The 24,889-nt window shown below is 36.6% G+C and overlaps 2 protein-coding genes across 2 annotated transcripts; both read right to left on the reverse strand.

The window, feature by feature from the left end:
* Nucleotides 1-2,327: 2,327 nt before the first annotated feature.
* LOC103548513 (olfactory receptor 4F3/4F16/4F29-like) lies at nucleotides 2,328-3,281 on the reverse strand. Its single transcript, XM_008516325.2, has one exon. The coding sequence runs from the start codon at nucleotides 3,279-3,281 to the stop codon at nucleotides 2,328-2,330; it is 954 nt and encodes a 317-aa protein (XP_008514547.2).
* Nucleotides 3,282-20,324: 17,043 nt separating this feature from the next.
* Nucleotides 20,325-21,290, reverse strand: LOC103548512 (olfactory receptor 4F3/4F16/4F29-like). Its single transcript, XM_008516324.2, has one exon. The coding sequence runs from the start codon at nucleotides 21,288-21,290 to the stop codon at nucleotides 20,337-20,339; it is 954 nt and encodes a 317-aa protein (XP_008514546.2). The 3' UTR covers nucleotides 20,325-20,336.
* Between the last annotated feature and the right edge of the window lie 3,599 nt (nucleotides 21,291-24,889).

The following is a 24,889-nucleotide window of genomic DNA, read 5'->3' on the forward strand; positions in this document are numbered from 1 at the left end:
GTGTATCAGTTTACTTATACCTTTATAGAGCGTCTATATCTTTGGGTCATGTTAGCAAATGTGTTAATTTTGACAACGTTAAGGATGTTTACAATTTTTAAGAAGGTGTAAATAGGATGTTTGTGCCAGTGGGAGGTTATATTTTGAGTGTTCCTGAGCTTTGTTAGTCTTCTAGAATAATTGTTTATGACACTACTTTTCAATTACCCACCTTTAGGTTGACAAAGACTCTCTCCTTGACCAGATGTTACTCGGGCTCCTCTGAGCCCTTTTCTCCACTAGATGTCAACCTGGGATCCATCCTTGCTGGGCTCGCATAGTCCAGTTTTAGCAACAACTCTGCTAAGTCTGTTTAGAGAAAATCCCTCATCTTTGATATCTGGTAAAATTCCTAAACATCTACATTTGGTGTCTGATCACCATGGCCTGCCCTCAGCAAGAATCCTGTTAGGTCAATTTAGCAAGAATTCTCCTTACCCTTAATGTCTCCTCTTAGTAAATTGCATCGATTGACTCCTGCCACTCCATCTGCTCTTTGCTGTAAATTCCCACTTGTTCTAATTATGTTAGAAATTAAGCCCAGTACTCTACTGAAGTCTCTTTTTCCCCTATTGCAATAGTTCCTGATTAAAATCGGTTTTTACCACTTAAACTACTGTCAGGCTCTGTATTTTTTAAACGAAGTGATGTCTGTGAAATAAAAGTTAGTTACTTTGGTTAAACTCATAAAATGGGTGATTGAGACTGTAATAGAAGTAACTATAGTAAAAAATGTGATGGGCTGTGCAAGGTAATAGGATCTGGATTTATTTATCAAGGAGAAAGAAAGGATAGCTTTATCCTAAAATAAAACATCTAGTTATTCCAGCATCTGAAAGAGGATAGTAAAAGAGAAAACCCAATGGAGATAGAAAGTTGCAGAAGGCTCAGGAAGTAGATTCTATTTGAGCTGGTTACAGTTATATATATCTTCAAATAATGAGTCTGAAAAGAAGACGTATTAATATTTTGGCAAAGTTTGCACAGCTCAGTTTGATGGGTTTATTTTAAAAACTTAGGGATGATTTACCACCAAACACTAAATTGAAGCAAGGCTAGAATTTGGTTTTCTCTCCGTTAGAATGACATGACAAATTTATTTTGGTATTTTCATTCTGCTCTTGATTAAAGGCAGTAAATGTTATTCTTTCCCTTCTGTGTAATCTTCCTAGTTAGTAGAGATTCCTAAGCTCCCAAGAATAACTTTTGTGCCTTATGCTGACTTTATATGCTCTGTTATTTAAAAATATAGTTAATTCCCTATGAAAGAGCAAAAGTTCCTCCTACTATTTTATTTATTTTAAATATATTTTCACTTTGATTATGGGGAACTATGCTACAACCATTCTTATTCCCAGATACCTATACTACCTACTGTTGTGGGTTGATTTGTGTCCACCAAATACATATGTTTAAGTCCTAATCCCTAATATCTGTAAATGTGACCATATATGGAAATAGGGTGTTTGCAGATGAGGTCAGGTTAAGATGAAGTCATACTGAACTAGGGTGGATTGAAAGATGTAGCCGCCCCTGACACAGGAAGGGTTAATAATCACTGGAAAAAGCTTGCCAACAAACTGTGACCCGGAGGTGAGAAGGCCGGTTAGCCAATGACGGGTAAGACCCCCTGGGGGGCAACCTAAGCCAGGCGGCGGCCGCCTGGGGGCACAGATGGAGAAACGATATCGATATCCGGAGCAGGAGGGACCATTACCTAAGAGACCTTGCCTGTTCTGAGATAAAAATATAGGAGCACAGCAATAAAATGAAAATATCAAAACAGAGGCCAAGGGAGGGCTCCTTGAGAAATCACTAAGAATTCTTGGCATTCGCTAATTACTTCATCCAGAACACATGTGTATGTTTAACAGCTGTAAGCTACGTATATATTGAAACGCTGGTTATAATAAACTCAGAGTGGCCATCAGCCCTCTCCGCATCTATCCTGATGTGTACATTGGATTGCGACACCAACAAAAGATTCTTCTCCCTGTTCTGAAGGACTTTAAGAAGACATTCCTCATGTATTTCTAAAAATTACTTCATACAACTATTATTCCATAGGAATTTAGGCTCAAGATTATTGTAATCTTTGGTTTACAAATACTTTATATGTACCTCTCTCATTTCAGAAGTGAATATCCCTCCTTCCTAGCGAAAGATAAAATAGACTATCAGTGTGTATAATCAAATCAAGGTAGGAAATTCAACAGCTTCTCTCTGGGTTTGACCATCAATAATGAACATCAGTAATTAACAAGGATTTTTCACAATACAGGAATCACTTAAGAGATCTTCCTGTAATTCACTATCTGTCTGAATATTCTCCTCATTGCCACCTTCATTTCTTGATTCCTGAATGTGTAAATGAGAGGATTCAGGAAAGGAGTGAGAACTGCATCAAAGAAAGCCAGAAACTTATCTAGGTATGTGGAGGGAGATGGCCATGTATAGAAGAATATCAAAGGACCAAAGAACAGGAGCACCACAGTGATGTGAGCTGACAGTGTGGACAGAGCCTTAAATGAACCAGCAGACGAGTGTTTCTGAACAGTGAGAATGATGATTATATAGGAAATGATCAGTATGAAGAAGGAGCCAACAGAGATGAACCCACTGTTGGCTGTGACCATGAACTCCAGTTGGTAGGTGTCTGTGCAGGCAAGTTTGATGAACCGAGGAAGGTCACAGTAAAAGCTGTCCAACACATTAGGACCACAGAAAGGTAAGTTTATGACAAAAACCAATTGAACCGTGGAGTGAATAAGGCCAGTCATCCAGGCAGCCACTAAAAAGAAGATGCACATTCTTGGGCTCATGATGGTCAGATAGTGGAGGGGCTTACATATGGCAACATATCTGTCAAAGGCCATGGCTATGAGCAGTACCATCTCCACACCACCAATGATGTGGATGAAGAAGATTTGAGTGATGCAGCCTCTAAAGGAGATGACTTTATGCTTTCTGAAAAGGTCATAAATCATCTTGGGAGAACTGACAGAGGAAACTCCCAAGTCAATGAAGGAGAGGTTGGCCAACAGAAAGTACATGGGGGAGTGTAAGTGAGGGTCAGAGGTCACAGTGAGCATAATGAGGGAGTTCCCCATCATGCTTGCCACATAAAACATGGAGGAGAGCACAAACAGGAGAAGTTGGATCTCCCAGGAATTGGTGAGTCCCAGGAACACAAACTCTGACACCACAGAGCTATTCTCTCCATCCATTGGCTTTGTTGCCATTGCTACCTGAAGGAAGATACTAGAAGAAAATGTAAATTAAGATAATTATGTTAATAAGTTAGAAGATGAAAGGTCAAAGTTATGAAAGCCTACTTACACTTTAGCATTAAAACTGACTTAATAAATTCGTGGCCTCTGAAATGGAATCACAGAGAAATTTGTGGTTGTAACGTGGAGCTGTTTTCTACCATGAAGTGTCTCTTCATTTAGTACCCTCTACTTCCTCCCAGGGTCGATGCCATGACCCTACTCATGAGATACAAGGTGGTCAACATGAGTAACATGAATTCAACAACAAAAGTTTTGATTTTTGGTTCAAAACTAATATAGTCTGACCCCAGTCACATAGAACTAATCACTATTGCAATCCCTTCCAAGCCTATAAACCCTCATCAGAGACAGACCCTTCTTCTCTTCCTTCTCAGTCCCCATCTCTGAGAACATATTCTTAAATATACATATTCATTAAGTAAACATCATCTTAAATGTTACTTAAATGTTTACCACATCTATGAAGTCTTACTTTATTAGTAGTAGCATTTATTTTACTGTCCCTTGTATTATAGTGAACTGAGTACAGTTCTAACTCACCAAGTACACTGTAAGCTTCTTTTTTGGGGGACGGGGGAGATTAGCCCTGAGCTAACATCTGCTGCAAATCCTCCTCTTTTTGCTGAGGAAGACTGGCCCTGAGATAACATGTGCATACATCTTCCACTACTTTATATGTGTGACACCTGCCACAGCATGACTTGACAAGCAATGCATAGGTCTGCACCCGGGATCCGAACCAGTGAACCATGGGCCACCGAAGCAGAATGTGCAAACTTAACCACTGTGTCACTGGGCAGGCCCCTCTTGTAAGCTTCTTGAAGGCAAGGATTATGACTTATTCATACTTGGACACCCTGAAGCAATAAAAAAGTGGTCCACAGAGAGGTGCAGGTCCATGAACTGTCTGTTACCGGTTTGCATCATGTTTTGTACAGAATTTGTGAGTGAGTTTTTAGAAACTTCTGCAGCAATTTGACATTATAGTGACACCTAAGTTTCTCATTTTGTATTTTACAAAGGTATTAGTCCACAAGAAATTGTAAATTAAAGAAAAAAACTTAGCCTTCAAGACAGGTAATTTGAAAAACATTGCATTAGGATATTTAGCACATGATCTGAAAAGTTTAAAACATGAAATGTATCATAATGTAGTGGAAACCATTTTGTACAGATCTCTATGTAACAACTTACACTATCTTGTAATTATTTGCTCTTATTTAGAGAACTAGCATAGCTTAGTAAGAACAATATGGGTTTTAGATCCAGGTTACCAAGGTTTATACTAATGTTCAATCACTGACAAGCTGATTTGAGCAAGATACTAAAACTCTTTGAGGCTCATTTTATTTATCTATGATACTATAATTAGCAAAATAATTAATATATCTTAATCATATGGCTATATTAAGAATTCAGTAAATATTAAGTTTTCTTCTCTTTGTTTCTCTTGCTCATAACAGCCCTCAATACATGAGGCATATGTATGAATGAATAAGCAAATAAGATATTATTGACCAATAGAAAGCATCAAACTTCCACATCAGAAAACGCATTTCAGTAAATAATTATGATTAATATCATATTCACATTATCCTAGTGATAGAAATTAAACTGTCTTGCATAAGTGCAATTGGTTTGCTCTCAAAGAACCTTGTATTTCTAAGCAGTACTTATCACATATGTAATTTATTATTTGCTTAATTTCTCCTTCCCAAGTAGGCTGCAAGCCCCATAAAGTTATGGACCACATGTGTCTTGTTCAATTCAGTGTATCAAAAATTTCGAATCACAAATAATATTTGCTGATGGGTGAGTAAAATATATTTACTTGAGTTGGACACTGACCACATAAGGAAAGAAGGAAAGATCAAAAGTGAGCGGAATCCAGAAAAGTGAAAAATTTGTCTGAAGGGAAACCAAAAGTAGGAACAGGACTAAAAGGAAGTCTTCAATCTAGTGAAAGAGAATGAAATCAATGAGGTCAACTTTGGGACCTACTGATAAACTCAATGTCCCTAATTTGAGAAAATCTCTAGTCATTATAGGTCAGGAAATAAATACCCAAGGTGTTAGATAACTTGAGAAAAATGATAAATTTACTTAGTGTTTGAGCTTATAGTAGAACCCTCAGTCCTCTCTCCAACTCGCTTCTTCCTTTCATTTATCCGTGACTTCCTGAGGATACAACCTGAAGAAAAACATGTGTCAGGGTGATGAGAGAAATTGTTGGGGGAAAGATGAGCTCTTCTTATAGCTGATGATTGCCATTTATTGACATGCTGCTAACTGCTGCCTTGGCCTCCATGATTAATCATCCCTGAAAACTGTCTGTCTAATTAATGCACCTCAGTGTCCCAGGAAATTTGGCAGTTTGCTAAAACATTTGTTCTTATTCTAATTGTTAGGGAAAACACTCTTATTTGGATCAGATGGTCTTTTGGATGGACTCATGATATAAAATGCCAATTTAATCTGTTTCACTCAATCATTCTTTATCCAGAGGGAAGTGAGAACCCTGAAGAGGGTCCAGCATGAGGTAACTGCTTAGAAGCCTCCATTATGTTTCCTATATTCAAGTTCTACCTCCTTCATGAAATCACTCTTGACTTCTCCAACCTGAGTAGTTTTCTGTTTCTAGCATTTCATTTTAACCCCCCTAATAGATTATAGGACTATTCTACCTATCATATTTCTTTATAAGCTCCAAAGTGCCTAGAAGAGTGCTAGAGGACTTAGTCCCCCCGCCCCCGCGACTAGAAAGCTTGAGCATCCCATTTGAGTCACAGTATATTGAGGATGATCTTCAATCTGAGTGTGGGTGCTCGGACTCTAGACTCCAACTGGGACTTCACGTTAAAAATAGACTCTCCGTATGATTGCATCATTCTTTGAATTTATCTCTATTTTATCTCTTACAACATCTGATAGCAATTACGACTGTGATTTTTTAAAGAAGTTGCATGGGATAATGAAATGAGTGTGGGGTTCAGTATCTGAAAAACCATATTTCACCTTCTGTAACCTAACAACCTGGTGATCTTGGGTTACATACATTTCATCTCTGAGCCCTTTTCCCATTTGTAAAATGGAGAAAATTATTGTCTATCAGAACTGAGGATGTGAGATAATATATGCCACTAAATCCAGTCAATTCTTCCTCTCTAATGCCTCTGGTAATGGAAATAATCTACATATCCACAATGAGGTCATATATAAGTAAATTGTTATAAATTAATACAATGGAATGAGTTATTTAGAAAGGAAATTGAATGAACCAGATTTATATTTGTCATCATGGAAAAATCTCAAAAATATAATACCAGATGAAAAATATCAAATTAAACACAATACATGTAAAGTGATACAAATTTTATGAATTTCAAAACACTAAATAACTATTAAATATCACTAAATGTAAATACACACATAGTAGAAGTATAAAAGTTTGAACCAGAAGGATATCTGATAACTTCAGAATAGTGATTTTCTCTGGGCAGGGAATCTGAGAGGAATCTGGGAAGATGAGTGATTTCAACTGTATTTGTAATGATTTACTACCAAAAGAAATCTGGTAAAAAAATAGCAAATGTTCATTGTTAAATCTTGATCTTAAACACACATGCCAATCATGCAGTTTTGGGTACTTTCTAAATGGTTGAAATATGTCACAATTTCTTTTTTAATTTAATATATCTGCCATGTGTCTGCTCCATATTCTCATTGCCCCTACTGTCATCAGTTCTCACTAGGTCGACCACAAAGCCTCATCAAGATCCTCTCCTTCAAGTATTTTCACTGTTCTAACAAAAGCCCATTTACTCTCAAAACAGTCCCAATCCTAGTGTTAATGGTTTAACGAGTGTATTTTTGTCTCCAGATGAACCACAAGCTCCTAAAAGAGCGTTCAAAGCCCTCTGGAGTCTAGTTCTTTCCATCCTCATTTTTCCTGCTTCCTTTCTTGCATCTCATGATCCAACAACACTTGTTTATTATCTGACCATGCCACACACAACGTATGCCTCTATGCCTTTAAATATACTGGTTCGTCTTCCCCAACTCGCCTTCCACCATCTCTACCCACTGCTCTTCTCTTTGGAATAGAAGCGCAATCCACACTTCAAAGTAAACACATACTGTAATGTTTGATTCCCTTTCCTACCTCTTCACACTCTAAGCACATTCATAACCTCCTCATTTGTGTTCCTAGTCATAAAACTTTATTCATGCCCTAAGCATCACTTATCACATTACATTTTGGTTAGTTTTATATGTAAATGGATTGAAGGGAGTAATTATGTTTAACCTCTTTTGTAACCTCAACTGCTAACGCATACTTAGAATAACAGAGGAGGGAGGGGGACACTAAAAATATTGCCTCTATCAAAAATTGGCTAAAGATTTCAATGATGTGAAAATTATGACCTAGACATAAGAAATAATACAGGCAGCCTTTGACATGGGAATATTAGATTACAATTGAAATAGTAACATGTCAGTATTTATAATATAATCCGATGTATTTATAATATCAAAATTCAGCAAAGATGGAAAAAGATATAAATGGATGATTAAAAAACCTGAAAGTATATCTGATTATATAACTAGGGAAGAGTATTGAAAAGACTGAGAAGAGTTCTGAAGAGACAAGAAAAAACAGAAAAGAGGAGATTATAAAAATGAAGAATTAAGGAAAAAGAAATAAACTAGGTCAAAATTTAAACTGAAAAAGAAGAGGAGATAAGGAAAGTATGTGTATAATGACAAAGAGAAGAAAGACAACGTGTAGTTTAAATTAAGTAAGAGACAGTTTACGAGGTATGATTTAGATTACTTTCTGAATCCATTCTTCGGAAACTCTATAATTAATAACTTATAGTACTATGTCTGTGGGTGTCTTTTAAGCGCTTAATGTCTTGGAAAACTTTCTTCATAAGGCTTTATCAGTTATACACGTTTAGCTGTGAATGTATCTGCCAGTTGGCTCTCCCATCCCCTTCCAATACATAAGAACTGGGAATTTGAGGAAAAGCTCAGTTAAAGGAGAATGAGCTATAAATATGGACGCTAATAGAACAACACTGGGTGTTCTTTAATTGCCCTCGTAGGAGTACTGAAAATAAGAAAGTTGGAAAAAGTCAGCAATAAATTTTCCCTAGATATACTAAAAGGAAGAGAAATACACAACCAAATGTCAAAGAATACACAAACTCACAGTTTGATGCGTGAAACTCACACATCAGAGTTTAAATCCACTTAAGGCATAGACAGGATCCAGTCTTCCACCCTGAACAATAGTCATAGGTAGGATTCTAGATGGAGACACTAGGATATGATGCTTATTCACCTAGGAGTCGTCAAATAACTGCAATCAGTCTCCTGGTTGATTATGTTCTGAAACCACGTTCTTATAGATTAGTTCTGCTCAAAAGAGAAAGTTTTTAAATTGTTTTTCTCAAACATATTAATTATAACCATTTGTTTTAACTAATTAAATATCTGTGATAGAAAAGAAAAGGCCTAGTTGTCTTTTATTGTGATTAATCTTTTTTCTTGACCCATATAGAATTGATCAATCTTTCAGAAACAGCTTCTCAGACACTTAATTTTTTACAGATGAAGGAAATACTGGTAGCTGAGTTTCCAAATAACAGAATTTTCAAGCTGCAAGGGGCCTACAGACATGTAGTTTTGAAAATCTAAATTATTTTTCATATAAATTTCCTTTTCAACCTAAAAATATTGAGAGATTAGAACTTTCCTACCTAAAGCATTCTGCATTTTATCTTTCAAGTTGTCATAATATCATTTTTCATACCTAAGTAAATATCTGCCTCCTCTAATTTAATACCGTTTCTTTTACTTTTTATAACTGCATGCAATATAAGTAATTTTCAGTGTGTCTTTCAATTAACTTTATATATACATAAACTCAACAAACTAGTTCACTCCTTAGCTTTCTGTTTTCGAGACTCAAAATCTCAATCCCTTTTATATTTTCTCCTAGATTCTCTTTCTCACCTATCTCCCCCCTCCAAAACACAATCACACGTGTCAACTTTCACTAAACACTCTGCATTCTACTTACGTCTTAGAGACAAAATTAATGCAAAACATCCTAAAATTCTAAAGCACTTAGAGCAGGAGAACTACTCTGATCTCCTGGTCATTTTCACTTTGCGAATTTTCCACATAATACTTTAAGATGACATTTACATTGGAAATAATTTATTCAGCTTTGGGTCTTTGGATGTCTCTTCTATTCAGGTATCCATAAAACTTTTTTCCATCTTGATAAGTTTACGAGTACCTAATAAATGCCTGTGTTTCAGTTTATACGTTGTCTCTTTCGAAAAGCTGTTGGAGAGTACAACAACTCTTGTTTTCCTAGTTTCATATGTCAGCAACTTTTCTTACCTGTTCATCAAATTGATGAGGATAAGAGTTATTCATATAATCATCACCGGCAGCAGAGTGCTGAATCCCAAACATTACAAAGCCTTCGGACTTTTTGTAATATCTTTCACTGTGTGATTCCAGTTAAAAGTCAAGTTCAGTCAACCTTCTCTAACATGTCAATACCCTTTTGCACAACGATCTTTCACTACTAGTCAATTTGTCTGACACCAGAGCTACTCTCTTTACTGTTAAATTTATTCTCATTCTTCCATTTTGCCCTATAAAGAAAAGAGCATCTTCACAGAGTCTGAGATATTCCTGTGTTCTCTTACAGAAAGTGCCACAAAACCTTGCCATTTGTGGAAACGGAGCTAATAAACAGTCTAGAGGACAGTGATCAAGTGATACTGCAAACACAGGAGTTTAGAAGTAGCTCATGGATCAAGGGACTTTACCCCTAGGGACTATTTAGTTTGACCAAGACAACCAAAGTTCCTAGAAACTCATAATAAGAGACTAGAAAATAAGAGGAAGCAACAAATATTTATCAACATAAAAGGATTTATTATTTTGATTTATACCTTTTAAATATTTCAACATATGGTTCATGGGCTGCCATTTTTATACTTGCCCTAGTCCCAACAAATAGCTCTTTTTTGTCTTCTGGTTCAGTGACATGAGGAACCCAAAGTGGTCAGAGGCCAGTCTCGGCTGTGTTCCCTTTGGAAACATTCTTCCCTGGGTCACTAGGACCTCTAAACATACTAAACCAAAGTTCACATGGATATGAAGCATAGATCTTCCTAGTAAATGATTTGGTCTTATTGTTAAAGTGAATTTTTCCACCTTGGGTTCATATGTTCTTGCTATAAAACAGAAAGAAATATATATTGGCCACTGGTTTAAGATAGGTACTGCATCAAATAGGCAGCATCATACACTTGCAAGATGTTCACCTCCCAGCTGGAACAAAAGCTGAGCATTCACCAGGCCATTTCACCACTCCATCAGTGAGTTGTTTCTGGGTTATGGAACACAAATAAGTCTAGTGAATTCTATGGGTGTAAGACTGTTGTCACACTTCATGTTCTGTAAAAATGTATCTGGAACCGATGCTCAGTGGAACACCATAGGAATAGATAAGGCAGGAAAGGCTTCTATAAGTCCATGCATGGTAATGCTAGTAGAAGCACCATGGATGGAAAAGAAAAATCAGTATCCACGATAAATTTATATTGCTGTGAAGACAAGTCTCTAATATTTCCAGAAAATGTAGGCAATGAGCCTCCTGAGAGTATGGTGAAGTATAGTACCATAGAGGGTATTGAGGCTTTCCTTTTGCATTGACAGTTTGGACACTCAGCCATGATTGTAGGCAGATCACCCTTAGTGAGGGGAAATTCATATTGTTGAATTTATGCAGAGACTTCAACCATACTGCTATGGCCACTGTTTAGTACCAATTAACAAAGAATTAGGTACTTAGCACATGGTTCCAATGAAGCAGTACTAGGAGAGCTGGGAAAAGGGACTGATTTACATCACAAAGGCAAGTCGTCTTGTTCCTTCTACAGGGAATAATTCTAATAGGTTTTTCCATGGGCATTTTCTATTTCTGAAAAGTCCATCTGCATACCTTTCCCTAGACTCCATCACAAGAAATTTATACTCTTGTTCTTTCTTAGACCTTAAACAAACAACAAACATTAGGCCTGCCCACAAATCAGTAGAATCTACACCACAGGCCATCTTTCCTTCCAAGGGAAGTGTACAACTAAAGATATTCCCTGAGGTTCTTCCCATTAGAAGAGTTTTCTTTCACCATGATCCTCAGGGTAATTTCGTTCTTTCTTTTCTTTTTTAAAGGTATGTTTTTTGGTGAGGAAGATTGACCCTGAGCTAACATCTGCTGCCAATCTTCCTCTTTTTAAATTTTATTTCTCCCCAAAGCTCCAGTACATACTTGTATATCCTAGTTGTAAGTCATTCTAGTTCTCCTGTGTGGGATGCAGCCACAGTATGGCCTGGCACGTGGTGTGTAGTCTCCACCCAGAATTGATGAACCTGGGGCAAATGAAGCAGAGTGTGTGAACTTAACCTCTTGGCCAGGGGTCAGCCTCAGGGTAATTTCTGAGAAGGGTTTACTACAGTGGCCATTCACTTCCAGTTAGTGCCAGCACAACACGTACATCCATTCATTAACCAAGCTCATGTTTTCTCTTCTTTTGTTAATTAGTTATAGAGAATACTCTAGGGGAGAATAGAGAGATATGGTGAAAGAGTAGGAGACCATGAGAGTCTGAGCCTCCATCTCGTACAGGCTACTTTTTCCTTCCAGACTGTCTACAGAGCCTTTTCTTGCATTAGAATTATCTCAAAACTGGCAGCCTTGTAAATTTCCCGATAGATAAGTTGGAGCAACACAGTCATGTATGGCATATATTGCCTCAGAAATACAAAGAAATTCACCAAAGATTGGGCCTTTTTCTCCGATGGCTATTGCAAGGTGAAAAAAATTTTGAAGAGATACCCTGGAATACCCTAAACCACTAGGAGATGTCACTGATGTGGAAGGTCCCTGAAATTTTGATGGATTCATCTCATCATCTGGCACATGTATGTCTTACTGAAGCATTTAGGGTACTTACAGCTTCTAGCTTATGACATCTAATTGACATGTTGTCATTAGAGTAATGGACCAATATAATATTCCATGTGATACCAAAACCTTCAAGTATCCTCTCTGACAATAATATGAGAAGGATCAGGAAAATTACATAAAAGTTTGGATTCCCAGAAAAGCAGATTCTAGGATGAAGATTAACACACAGGAAGTTTGTTAGGGAGCTCTATGAGCATCAATTCTATTTAGAGGTAGCAAATTAAACAGGATGTGGCATAAGCAGAAGTTGGACAACAGTACAGTTACAATAATGCCTCAGTCAACCTTTCAAGGAACTCCAAACCTGGCGTGACCTTTCAGAATTATCCCCTGTGGTTGATAACCAATCATTGGAAGCAAACTAATACAGAAAGGGGACATGGCCTTGGGTATGTCAGCTCTCTTTAGGTGAGGACATTCCAAAGAGAGCGGAATGATGAGAGATGTCAGACAACAAAACTCCCACCAGTTAGAGGAATAAATTTTTCTGTCCTGAAGAGGGGGATCTGGGTGGCAGAGCATAGCACACATGACATCCACTCCTAACACTTGCATTTTCTTGATTCATTTGAATTCCAGGAGCAGCTCCTTCAGGACTTTGGTGAACTTCTTATCCTGTTGACATCTTATAAGATGAAAATTTATGGGATGGATTACACCACCTGCTCCTGAAGTGGGTAGTGAAATCACAACCAGTACTCATATCCCTCCTCTACTTATAGTCTAGATTCCTTAGTTGGCAACTCTGCTGGCTCTTCTCAAGCCATGGCTTATGCACTTGTCAATTTACCACCAAAATTGGTTAAGGGATTTCTAAAAGTCACGCATGTGGATCAACTGGTTTCAAAATGTATCCTCCCTACTCTCACTGGGTAACAGTAACCTTACCTCTTCTTAATGATCAATTACCCCTGCCTAGATGGTAATTCCTTTTCTTGCCTGTTTGCTCTTGGTGCAAGAAGCCTGAATTTCCTGGACCATAGCCATAGACCAAAATTTAATGGGACCCCTTCTGTGTCCCTGATGGAAATGTTTCCTCTTATTATTGAAAACAAGACTTCTAAACCCATAGTGCCCAGAGTTCCAAGGATGGGAAACTCACATTTCACAATCATACCCTTGCCCTGGACCCATGTATGCTAACTAATGGGGACACAATTCCAAGTAAAAATTACTTATTGTGTATATGTAAAGTATTCTAGAGAATACTACTGCGTTCTCAAAACATCATCTCCAAACTAGTGGTTCAGCTGCAAATGCAGTAAGGCATTTAATTGCTCTTTTATGCCAGGAGATTCTGGGTGATGCTTTATGATGGAGAGAGTAGATCAAATGGTAATATGTCAGCTCCCACACTCCTTTTTCTTTAATGTAGATCCTTGGTATTCTATGATGTTTGTGGGATACCATATCTGTATATAAATTACTCTGTAATTTTAGGAAAATGGTTGCTATAGAACCATTGCAATTTGCAGCTTGATTATCCTATTGATGCTTGCTATGAACTTCACATCTTATCGCTTCTCACCAACAGTTTTTCTAATTCTATTGTAGTTCAGGTTGTATGGCCCAGACAGTAGGGACCTTTGTTACAGAGCCTGGAAGAGCTGCCAAAAAACCTTTTCCAGATCTGGGCTCCACTCAAAGCTGAGAGAACTTCATGTCATCTGGTATATTACTTGGAGTGGTATTCCTGGATATAGACTATATTTTCTCCAGCAAAGGAAGAAGTCACACTATTTTCCATAGTGACTGTACCACATTACATTCCTATCAACAGTGTGCAAGGGTTCCAATTATTCCATATCTTTGCCAATGCTTGTTATCTTTTTTCTTTTGCTAATACCTTTCCCAAAAGGTGTGAGTTGATATCTCATTTTTGTTTTGATTTGCATTTCGCTGATAATTAGTGATATTGATCATCTTTTCATATAACTGTTGACCATTTGTATGCCTGCTCAAATCCTTTGCCTGTTATTTAATTGTGTTACTTTTTGATTTTGAGTTGTTTGAGATCCTTATTTATTTTGGATATTAATCTCTTATTAGATACATGGTTTGCAAATATTTTTCCCAATTCTACAGTTTGGCTTTTGACTCTGTGATTGTTTTTCTACTGTGCAGAAGTTATTTTAGTTTGATGCAGTCCCACTTTTCTAATTTTGCTTATGTTGCTTGTGCTTTTGGTGTCGTATCAGAGAAATCATTGCCAAGTCCAATGGCTTGAAGCTTTGCTCCTATGTTTCTTCTATGAATTTTAAAGGTCCAGCTCTTACATTTAAATCTTTAATCCATTTTGAGTTTTTTTGTATATGGTGTAAGATAAGGATCCAGTTTGATTCTTTTGTATGTGGATGTCCAGTTTTCCCAACGCCATTTGTTGAAGAGACTTTCTTCTCTCTATTGTATATTCTTGGCACCCTTGTTAAATATCCAGTTGATGCATAAATGTGGGTTTATTACTGCACTCTGTAGTTTACTCCATTGGTCTATATGTCTGCCTTTCTGCCCGTACTATGCTGTTTTAACCAGTATATATTTGTAAAATTTCTTGAAATCAGGAATATGCCTCCAGGTTTGTTCTTCTTTCTCAATATTGCTTTGACTATCAGGGTCATTTGTGGTTTCATGTGAATTTTAGGATTAGTTTTTTTATTTCTGTAAAAAACGTCAAATATCTTTGCTGAAGCTAAGGAATAAGTTGGTGACAAATCCAAAATTAGTATGTTTGACCCTTGGCTTCCAGGCAATCCAGGTTATTTCCAATATCCTACCCTTCTTTTGCTGTGATGGTCCAACATTTGCATTCAGTCTGTGGCCCAGGAAATTGTAATCTATCAAAGCTACTCTTTTTAGCATTTTCCAAAATTCTTCCCATTTTACTCCCTCTAAACTCAAATCCTCTGCTCCTACTTAATTCTTTGCCTGGAGACCAACACTCAAGACATCTGTGCAAATGTCATTAGAAGACCTTTTCCAACACGGAGCATGAAGTCATGATTTGACTTCACTTATCCGGCTCTTCTACAGTTTGGTTGTGAGTTTACCTGCTTCAAAAAGCCCCTATTGAATTACAGAGTTGATTCATTCCTGCTCTGATTAGAATCCTTTCCCCCTGCTCTATTTCTCAACCAAAGACAATTTCCATCCATCTAATTTATCTGAACCGATATCCAAATCATGATGGAGTCAAACTACCACAGAACTCAGAGCTCTTATTTTTAGAATATTATTATCCTCTGTCACAAAAAGCATGTAGAAAATCTGCATAGTGGAAAAGGCAACTGATTAGCGGCACTGAAACATCGTATGCACAGTTTCACTTTTAAGGTACAGTGTTAAATAGTCCTGTATGGAAGTCTCATGATCACGACTGTTTATTTGAAAGAATACATTTAAATTTTTACCCATATGAGTTATTTAATTATTAAAGCAAAAGATAAATTACATTACTAAATGTATACAGCTTATTGATGCCTTCTTTTCTGCTGGGTTGGTGGACTCATGACCTGTAAGGAGTGACTGCCATAACGTAGGAGCACTGGGTGTATCATTCTAGGACCCATAACCCTTATGATCCCAGGAAGACCTCATCAACATCTTAGTCAATAAACCTACACCTCACCTGCCACAGGACTAGGACCTTTTTTTCAAGTTCTAAGAATGAAATTCTCACTATGCTGCAGAGTTGAGGAACTTTCCAACCCAGGTCGTAAAAACATATTTTCCACACAGCATTTTTGGTTTAGAGACAGATTTTAATTTGGATTTCCCTGATTAATAGTGAAGTTGAGCATTAATTACTGCTTCTTTATTTTAAACTTCTTAAATGTCTTAAAATGCAGAGCTTTTGTATTTTAAAAATCTCAAATATGTCTAATGAATATTTCTTCATTTAATTCACAAACCTCTTGGCTCTTAGGTCAGTGGGAGATCATTTTTGTGAATGAGAGGTAATCTGACTGGTGTTTTTCCCCTTCAGCATGACTCTTCAAATTCTAAGTGGTCAGTGTATTCAGCCCAATTGTGACACAATAATTGAATTGGTGAAATAAGAAGTATGAAGAGCATTTACAAGTGGGTTCATTCAGACTTAGAAACTGATTCCTTCAAATTTAATTAAAATCAACTTAACATCTTGCTTACACATGATCATATATGAGTCATGTATTTAACTTTTTAAAATTATACTTTGACCATTTTCGAGACCCATCAAGATATCCAAGTGGACTCACTTTCTGGAGCCTATAAGCTGTGTTTCCTAAGCAATGCTCTTCCTGGTATGTTTAAGCCCAGGCATGTCTCTTCTTGGTTCCCATAGTGAATTCCAAGCAACAAAAAACTTTACCTTCACTGACACTCTGACCTCCATTTTGTTTTTCTGGTTTGGCGATTTGTTTGTTTCTGGTTCTTGGCTAAGTTTGGTTCCAATTCTGGTTCTAATGCTGGTTTTCTGATAGGTTTTATCTCATTGGTGGCAACAGAGAGTGTGAATTTGGTTTTATGAACTGATAATTTGTTATTTCCTATTGGGATGTGTTGAATTGTATCCCCCCAAAATTCATATGTTGAAGTCCTTACCCCCAGTACTTTAAAGTGTGAACTTATTTGGAAATAATGTCATTGCAGATGTCATGAGTTAAGGTAAGATGAGGTCATTAGGGTGAGTCCTAATCCAGTATGACTGGTGTCCTTTTAGAAAGGGGGAAATTTGAACACAGAGACAGACAATCGTAGAGGAAAGACACTGTGAAGAGACACAGGGAGAAGACAGCCATTTACACGTCAAAGAAAGATACCTGGAACTGATCCTTCCCTCACAGCCCTCAGAGGGAATCAACCCAGTCAACACCTTGACTTTGAATTTCTAGGTTCTAGAAACTGAGATAATAATTTCTATTGTTTAGGCTACCCAGTATGTGGTACTTTCTTATAGTGGCCCTAGCAAACGAGTACCAGATCTCCTCTCTATCAGATGAGAAATAATGGAGAATTTGGCTTATGAGTTTTTTTGTAAATCAGTTTGCCTGTTTGTGTAAGAATATGCTTGGTTTCCACTGAAAGTAGAAAGGTTCTTTGAGATCCAATGTTTATATGTGTCTCCATTTTTGATGTCTTGGTAAATCTGATTCTACTTTTGGTCTGTAGGTGAGGTTGCAAAACAACCTTGCAGTTTTATGTGTGGCTGTATTTCTGTAACTGAGAAAACTTTCACTCTCATTGTGTGAATGTGAAATATTTTCCTACTACAAGGAGATATTTATAACTTTTATTCAAAGCCTTTAAAGATAAAGAGGCTCTGTCAGAATTGGTTTATAGAGATTAATAAATGCTGACATGAATATGATATACCCCATACTCTAAAAAAATTTTAAAAGCTGTGCTTCTACTATTTTCCATGTGCTAGCTTTTCAGAAAAAAAATATTATGGAAATTACTAGTTGCAAAGCATTTTTGTATGAGAATCCAAATTCACATAATCAAAATTAGCTTTTGGACAATTCAGATTGATTTGATAATATTTGTAATAAAACAGCTATAAGTCTTCTCCATGATCTTATCAGTAAGCTATATAAAAGAAACATATAAAAATATAAAAAATGCAAAATTTTGTGTTCAATTAATTTGAATAATACTCCTGACAGTTTTGTAGTGTATCCACTTAAACATAATGTCCTAAGCAATTTTAAGATCTTGGTTTAGTGTTAAGTACAGTAATTAGTGGATATTCTTTGGATAATTTTAAAATAGAATTGAATATTGAAACACTGGTCACTGTATGTATGTGTGTCCATGAGTGTGTATGTGTGTTTGTATGTGTGACTTTATTTATATCTTTATAAATTATCTGGATCTTTTGATCAAGGTACACATGTTTATTTTTGCTATTTTAAAGATAACATTTACTGCCTGTAAGAAGGTGTAAGTAGGATGTGTGTGGCTGTCAGGGGTTATATTTAGCGCGTTCATGAGGTCTCCTGGTTTACTAAAATGACTGTACATGATAGGCAATTCTCAATTAGCTTCAAGAACTCTCAATGAAATAGAAATTAGCTATGTTGATTAAAAGTCATAGTTAATATGTGTGACTGAGACTATACTAGAAGTAAAATTATCAAAAATTATTACTGACTATGCCAGAAATAGGATCTGGTTTTGTTTATCAAGCAGTAAAAAATGTACATTTATCTGAAGGCAAAATGTCATTCCAGAATGTGAAAGAGGATAGTAAAAGACAAAACTGAATGGATATAGAAAGCTGTAGATGGTTTTCAGGAAGTGTATTCTATTTGCTTTGGTGATATATATAACTTCAAATAATGAGTCTGAAAGAAAGCAATGATATGTATTAAAATTTTGGCAAAATTTGCACAGCTCAGCTTTGATGGGCTTGTTTACATAAACTTACAAATACTTTACTATCAAATAGCATATTAAAGGAAGACTAGAATCTGGTTTTCTCTATTTGAATGATGCAGAAAATTTGTCTTAGTGTATTCATTCTGCTCTTAACTAGAGGCAGTACATATACTTCTATAGCTTCTGCGTAATTTTCTTTATAAACAGAGATTCTGTAGATCACAAGCTATATTGTAAACAGGTGTTTTCAATAGAAGATAAGAGAAAAGGAAAGGAAAGAAAAAAAGAAAATTTCATAAAAAATAGATATTGTTATGTGAAACTTTGATTCGGTTCTTTATGGAGATGGGCAGAGTATACTACAACGTTTCTTACATTTCACACTGACTCGATACTGTGGGTCACTCTTTAAAAATGTGAAAGCCACAGCTCTAAGTGACACTGCCCTTGCCATTTAGCTATTCTTCCTTCACTCACATACCACAGCTGAGGTTTATGGCCAAAACAATCAGTTATTCAAGTGATGAAACCTGTGGAGGAGACAATTTGTAATAATTATCATAGAACAATTTAAAAGGGACAGCAGTAATTTATTGTGATGGATGTTAACTAGACTTATTGTGGTGATTCATTTTTGCAATATATACAAATATTAAATCATTATGTTGCATACTTTAAACTAATGTAATGTATCAAGTATACTTCAGTGAAAAAAGAGAAGAAAAATAAATGAATAAAAGGAACAGCATTAAGGTAAGTTTGAATTTGACAGAGCAGCAACTGAAGAGAAGTGGGAAAAGAAGGAAGAATGATGGCACAGAAGAACGAGGATGGAAGCCTGAAAAAGGAGAGGGAAAGGAGGAAAACATCTTCCTAGCCCAGAGCCTGCGAGTGGCTGAGGAAAAATGAAGAGGAAGAAATAGGAGGAAAATGAGAATGAAAATTTAGTAGGTTTGAGTAGCACAATGGTAAACAGAGAGAAAAATCCTGGTGTTTTCCTTGTTCTTTTTGTCCCAAGAACAACTCATGTGACTTCTACCCAGAGACGTGCACCCATAGGGCTCCTGTATGTGTGTTCTCAAAGATTCTCTGTGTGCTCTCAGAGGTTCTGCCCTAGTTACATAGTCCAGGCAGAGACTCAAAGGAGGGGTAGAACGTGAGCAAGCTGCAGCATACAACATGAATGCTCAGTTCAATCTTCCCTTAGCAAACCCCCACTGAGCGCTGAATTCCTGTCTGTGAGACAGATGCCTGTTAAAGAGAGAGAGAGAGCTCTCCCTGTGCTGAAGGCCTTAAAAAAGCCTGTCCTCTTTGGTATTTTTGAAAATTATTTCATATACATATTATTCCTTAGGAATTGGGAGTCAAGATTATGATAATCTTTGATTATAAATATTTCATATGGAAATCTTTCTCTCTTTTCAGAAGTGAATTTCTCTCCCTTCAGAGTGAAAGACAAAATAGACTCAATATCAGTGTGTATAATCAAATCAAGGTGGTCCAAAGAAAAGTTTCTCTCTGATTTTGACCATGAATAATGAGCTTCAGTAATCAACAAATGCTCTTCACAATACAGGTATCACTTAAGAGATCTTCCTGTAATTCACTAGCTGTCTGCATATTCTCCTCATTGCCACCTTCATTTCTTGATTCCTGAATGTGTAAATGACAGGATTCAGGAAAGGAGTGAGAACTGCATCAAAGATGGCCAGAAACTTACCTACATGTCTGGAGGGAGATGGCCATGTATAGAAGAATATCAAAGGACCAAAGAACAGGAGCACCACAGTGATGTGAGCTGACAGTGTGGACAGAGCCTTTGATGAACCAGAGGAAGAATGTTTCTGAACAGTAAGAATGATGACAATATAGGAAATGACCAGTATGAAGAAGGAGGCAACAGAGATGAATCCACTGTTGGCTGTGACCATGTTCTCTAATTGGTAGGTGTCTGTGCAGGCAAGTTTGATGAACTGAGGAAGGTCACAGTAAAAGCTGTCCAACACATTATGACCACAGAAGGGTAAGTTTACTACAAAAGCCAATTGAACTGTGGAGTGGATAAGGCCAGTCATCCAGGCAGCCACTAAAAAGAAGACGCACATTCTTGGGCTCATGATGGTCAGATAGTGGAGGGGCTTACATATGGCAACATATCTGTCAAAGGCCATGGCTATGAGCAGTACCATCTCCACACCACCAATGACGTGGATGAAGAAGATTTGAGTGATGCAGCCTCTAAAGGAGATGACTTTACGCTTTCTGAAAAGGTCATAAATCATCTTTGGGGAAGTGACAGAAGAAACTGCCAGGTCAATGAAGGAGAGATTGGCCAACAGAAAGTACATGGGGGAGTGTAAGTGAGGGTCAGAGGTCACAGTGAGCATAATGAGGGAGTTTCCCATCATGCTTGCCACATAAAATGTGGAGGAGAGCACAAATAGGAGAAGTTGGATCTCCCAGGAATTGGTGAGTCCCAGGAACACAAACTCTGACACCACAGAGTGATTTGCTCCATCCATTGGCTCTGTCAGCATTGCTACCTGAAAAAAAGACAATAGAACAAAATGTCAGTTATGGTCATTACAATAATTATTAGGAATTAGGTCAAAGTTATGAAAGGCTACTTATACTTCAGCATTAAAACTGATTTAATATACTCAGGCCTTTGAAATGAAATCACAGAGAAATTGGTGCTGGTCATATGGAGCTGTTCTTTATCACCAAGTGGTCTCTGCATTTAATACCCTCTTCTTCTTCCCAGGGTTGATGCCATGATCCTACTCATGAGACACAAGATGGTTAACATGAACAGGAATTCAACCCCAAGCGTTTTGATGTTTAGCTTAAAACTAATATGATCTGGCCTCAGTCACATGGAACTAATCACTATTGCAATCCCTTCCAAGCCCATAAACCCTCATCAGAAAGACAGACCCTTCTTTTCTTCCTTCCCAGTCCCCACCTTTGGGAAGCTATTCATTTAAAATGTTTCTTAAATATTTACCATATCTATGAAGTCTTACTTTATTATTCCTAGCATTCATTATTGCTGTTATAACCGACAAGTTTTCTCTGCATTTAATACTCCTGTGCTTCCTTCCAGGGTAGATGTTATGATGTTCCTCATAAAATGCAAGATTGGTCAGCGTGGGTAATAGGAATTCAAATTATAAAGAAATTATAATGTTATATCTCCAGGTGTCTTTCAAGTGCTAAGCCTCTTGGGAGAGTTTCTCAATAAGCAGTTTATCAACTACGCACATAGCTGTGAATTTATTTGCCTTTTGGATCTGCTATCCTCATCAACTAGGTAAGAACTGGGAATTTCAGGAGCAGTTTGAAGTGGAAAAAGATATACATGTGGAACCTAGATGTACTAGAAGGATGAGAACATATCCATTCAAATCTCAGGGAAAATAGAAACTTGAGAAGTTTGGCTCATCACAGTTTTAAAGTCACTTGAGACAGAGTCAGCATTCAAATCTTGTCAAGAGAAAAAGTCATAGGGAGGTTTCTAAATGGACGCACAAGGGTATGATGTTTATTCACCTAAAAGTCATCAAATACCCTAAGGAAAAACTCTTGAATGATGGTGTTCTGAAATCACCTTCTCTTATAGGTTGGCTATGCTTTGAAATAACTTTTCCTAAACATATTAATTATACCCATAATTTTTGAACTAATTAAATATCCAAGATGCAAAACCAAGGCTTAACTCTGCCTTCTTTTGTGATTAATCCTTTCTCTTAATCCACATAGAATTGATTAATCTTCCAAACAGACTCCCAGACATTTGCTCCTTTATAGATGAAGGAAATGTTGGTAACTGAGGTTCCAGATAATAGAGTCATCAAGTTGAAAGGAATTTACAGACAGTTGTGCGGTTTGAATAAGGTACTAATCTAAATCATCACCCATATAAATGTCCTCCTCAATTTAAAAATATTGTGAGTTTAACATCTCTCTCAGTTCAAACTTTCTGCGTTTTAATCCTTCAAATTGTCACAAAACCTTCTTTATCCCCAAACAAAATCCTGCCTCCTCTAATTGAAGACGACCTCTACTTTTTTTCATAACCGTAATAAATATAAAAAATTTTGCCTCCTTTTCAAATAAGCTTTTATGGACATAAATGGAACAAATTGTCACCCCTTAGCTTTGTGTTTGCAGTGTTAAACAAACTCCATACCTTTTGTATTTCCTCTTAGGATCTCTTTCTGACTTACTCCCTTCCATAAAAAAAAATGCTCATTTGCCAGCCTTCTCTAAACCTGTCTTCATTCTACTTACAGCTTAGACATAAAATTAATACAAACCACTCTGATTCTAAACCAAGTAAGAGACCAGGAAAACTAGCTTAATCTCATGATAGTTTTATGTATTATTTTTTATGTTTCTCATCATATTTTAAAGTGATATTATACATTGGAAATTATTTATTGACTTTGGATATTTTGGTCTTCATGCCTTTTTTCCTATTGAGATGTCTATGAAATCCTTTTCCATCATGTAAACTTGACAAGTTCCTAATAAAATTGCTTCCCTTTTCACAGAAGATAGTTTATACTCATCTCTTTTGAAAAGCTAATGGAAAGAAAAATATAATTAGCCCTTTTTAAAAACATTTTTACATGTCATCATTTTTCTTTCCTGTTTATCAAGGGGCAGAGGGTGAGTATCATTCATTTAATCAACATTGGGAACAGAGTGATTGATTTCAACCTATGCTGAATCCAAAATACTACAAAGCCATTTGATTGTTTCTCATATCTTTCACATTACCCCAGGCACAATGTGATTCTAGCTAGAAGTCACGGTCAGTTAACCTTTGCCAATATATCAATAAACTTTTTCACAGTTATTCTTCTGTACTATTCAATTCCTTATCCTGGACACTATCTACTTTGCTTTAGGATAACACTCATGCATGTGGGGATATGACTCATATTCATAGAAATTCCAACAGCAAAATCATGTCTGAAACTAAACTCACTCTCTGTGGTGTTAAATTTCTTTCCATCCTTCCCGCTTACCTGCATAAAGAGAACAGCATCTTCAGAGAGTTTGAGATTTTCCTGTGTTCTCTAATACAAACTGCCATATAAAATCTTGCCATAGGAAGAAATAAAGCTAATTATAGCTCAAGAGGACACTGACCAAGTGATACTGCAAAAACATGATAGTTGAGAAGGAGCTCATGGATCAGGGGACTTTGCCTCTAGAGAACTATTTGGTTTGACCAGAGCAAACGAAGGATCTAAAAACTCACTATATGATATTAGAGAGGAAGAGGAACACAAGAGTGGGATATTTGTATTTAATGTCTTTGTGCTATTTTGTTGGAAATTTTATAAATATTGGTAAACACATTAGAATTAATCTCTGACAATAGGTAATTATTAGCTCAAAAAAGTTGCTATAATCGTCTTGGTCATCTCCAAAAAAGTCAATGTACTTAATTTTTTAGTCTAGCTTAAATAGTAGAAGAATGTACATGAGACCACATTTTCACACAATCATATACTGAGTAATTATGGATATGTACAAAGATTTAGTTATACTAAATTTAGCTATTTATTCCAGTGAATAGAGTTAGAGTTAGCAGAAGAAAGTACAGTAGACTTCATCTTTATACAATCATATATTGAATAATTGTGCACGAGTACAAAGATTTAGCCATGTGGAAGTTCATTGCAGTGAATAGACCTTAAAAGTGAATGAAACAACTGAAACATATATGAATTGAGGATAAATTTTAAAAAATCGTAATACATCCATATGGTCTAATTCTCTGAAGCCATTGAAAATCAAGTTTAAACTATATACATTTAAAGACCACCATAATACTGTTGAATGAAATTCTGGGTAGCAAAATAGCATGTATAGTAGGTTGCTGTGCATATAATAGTGCCCCCTTGTCTGTGGGGGATATATTCCAAGACCTCGGTGGATGCCTGAAACCATGATAGTATTGAACCCAATATGTATACTATGTGTTTTCCATGCATACAGATAAAGTTTAATTTATAAATTAGGCACATAAGAGATTAGCAACAATAACTAATAATAAAATAGAACAGTCATTACAATATACTGTGATGAAAGTTACCACAGATCTTAGAAACCTCAGCTT

This window comes from Equus przewalskii, chromosome 1, assembly GCF_037783145.1.
Source record: "Equus przewalskii isolate Varuska chromosome 1, EquPr2, whole genome shotgun sequence".
Taxonomy (NCBI): domain Eukaryota; kingdom Metazoa; phylum Chordata; class Mammalia; order Perissodactyla; family Equidae; genus Equus; species Equus przewalskii.

Excerpts from the sequence above, each read along its gene's own strand:
- LOC103548512 (XM_008516324.2), bottom strand. The coding sequence starts at position 21,290 with ATGCTGACAGAGCCAATGGATGGAGCAAATCACTCTGTGGTGTCAGAG.
- LOC103548513 (XM_008516325.2), bottom strand. The coding sequence starts at position 3,281 with ATGGCAACAAAGCCAATGGATGGAGAGAATAGCTCTGTGGTGTCAGAG.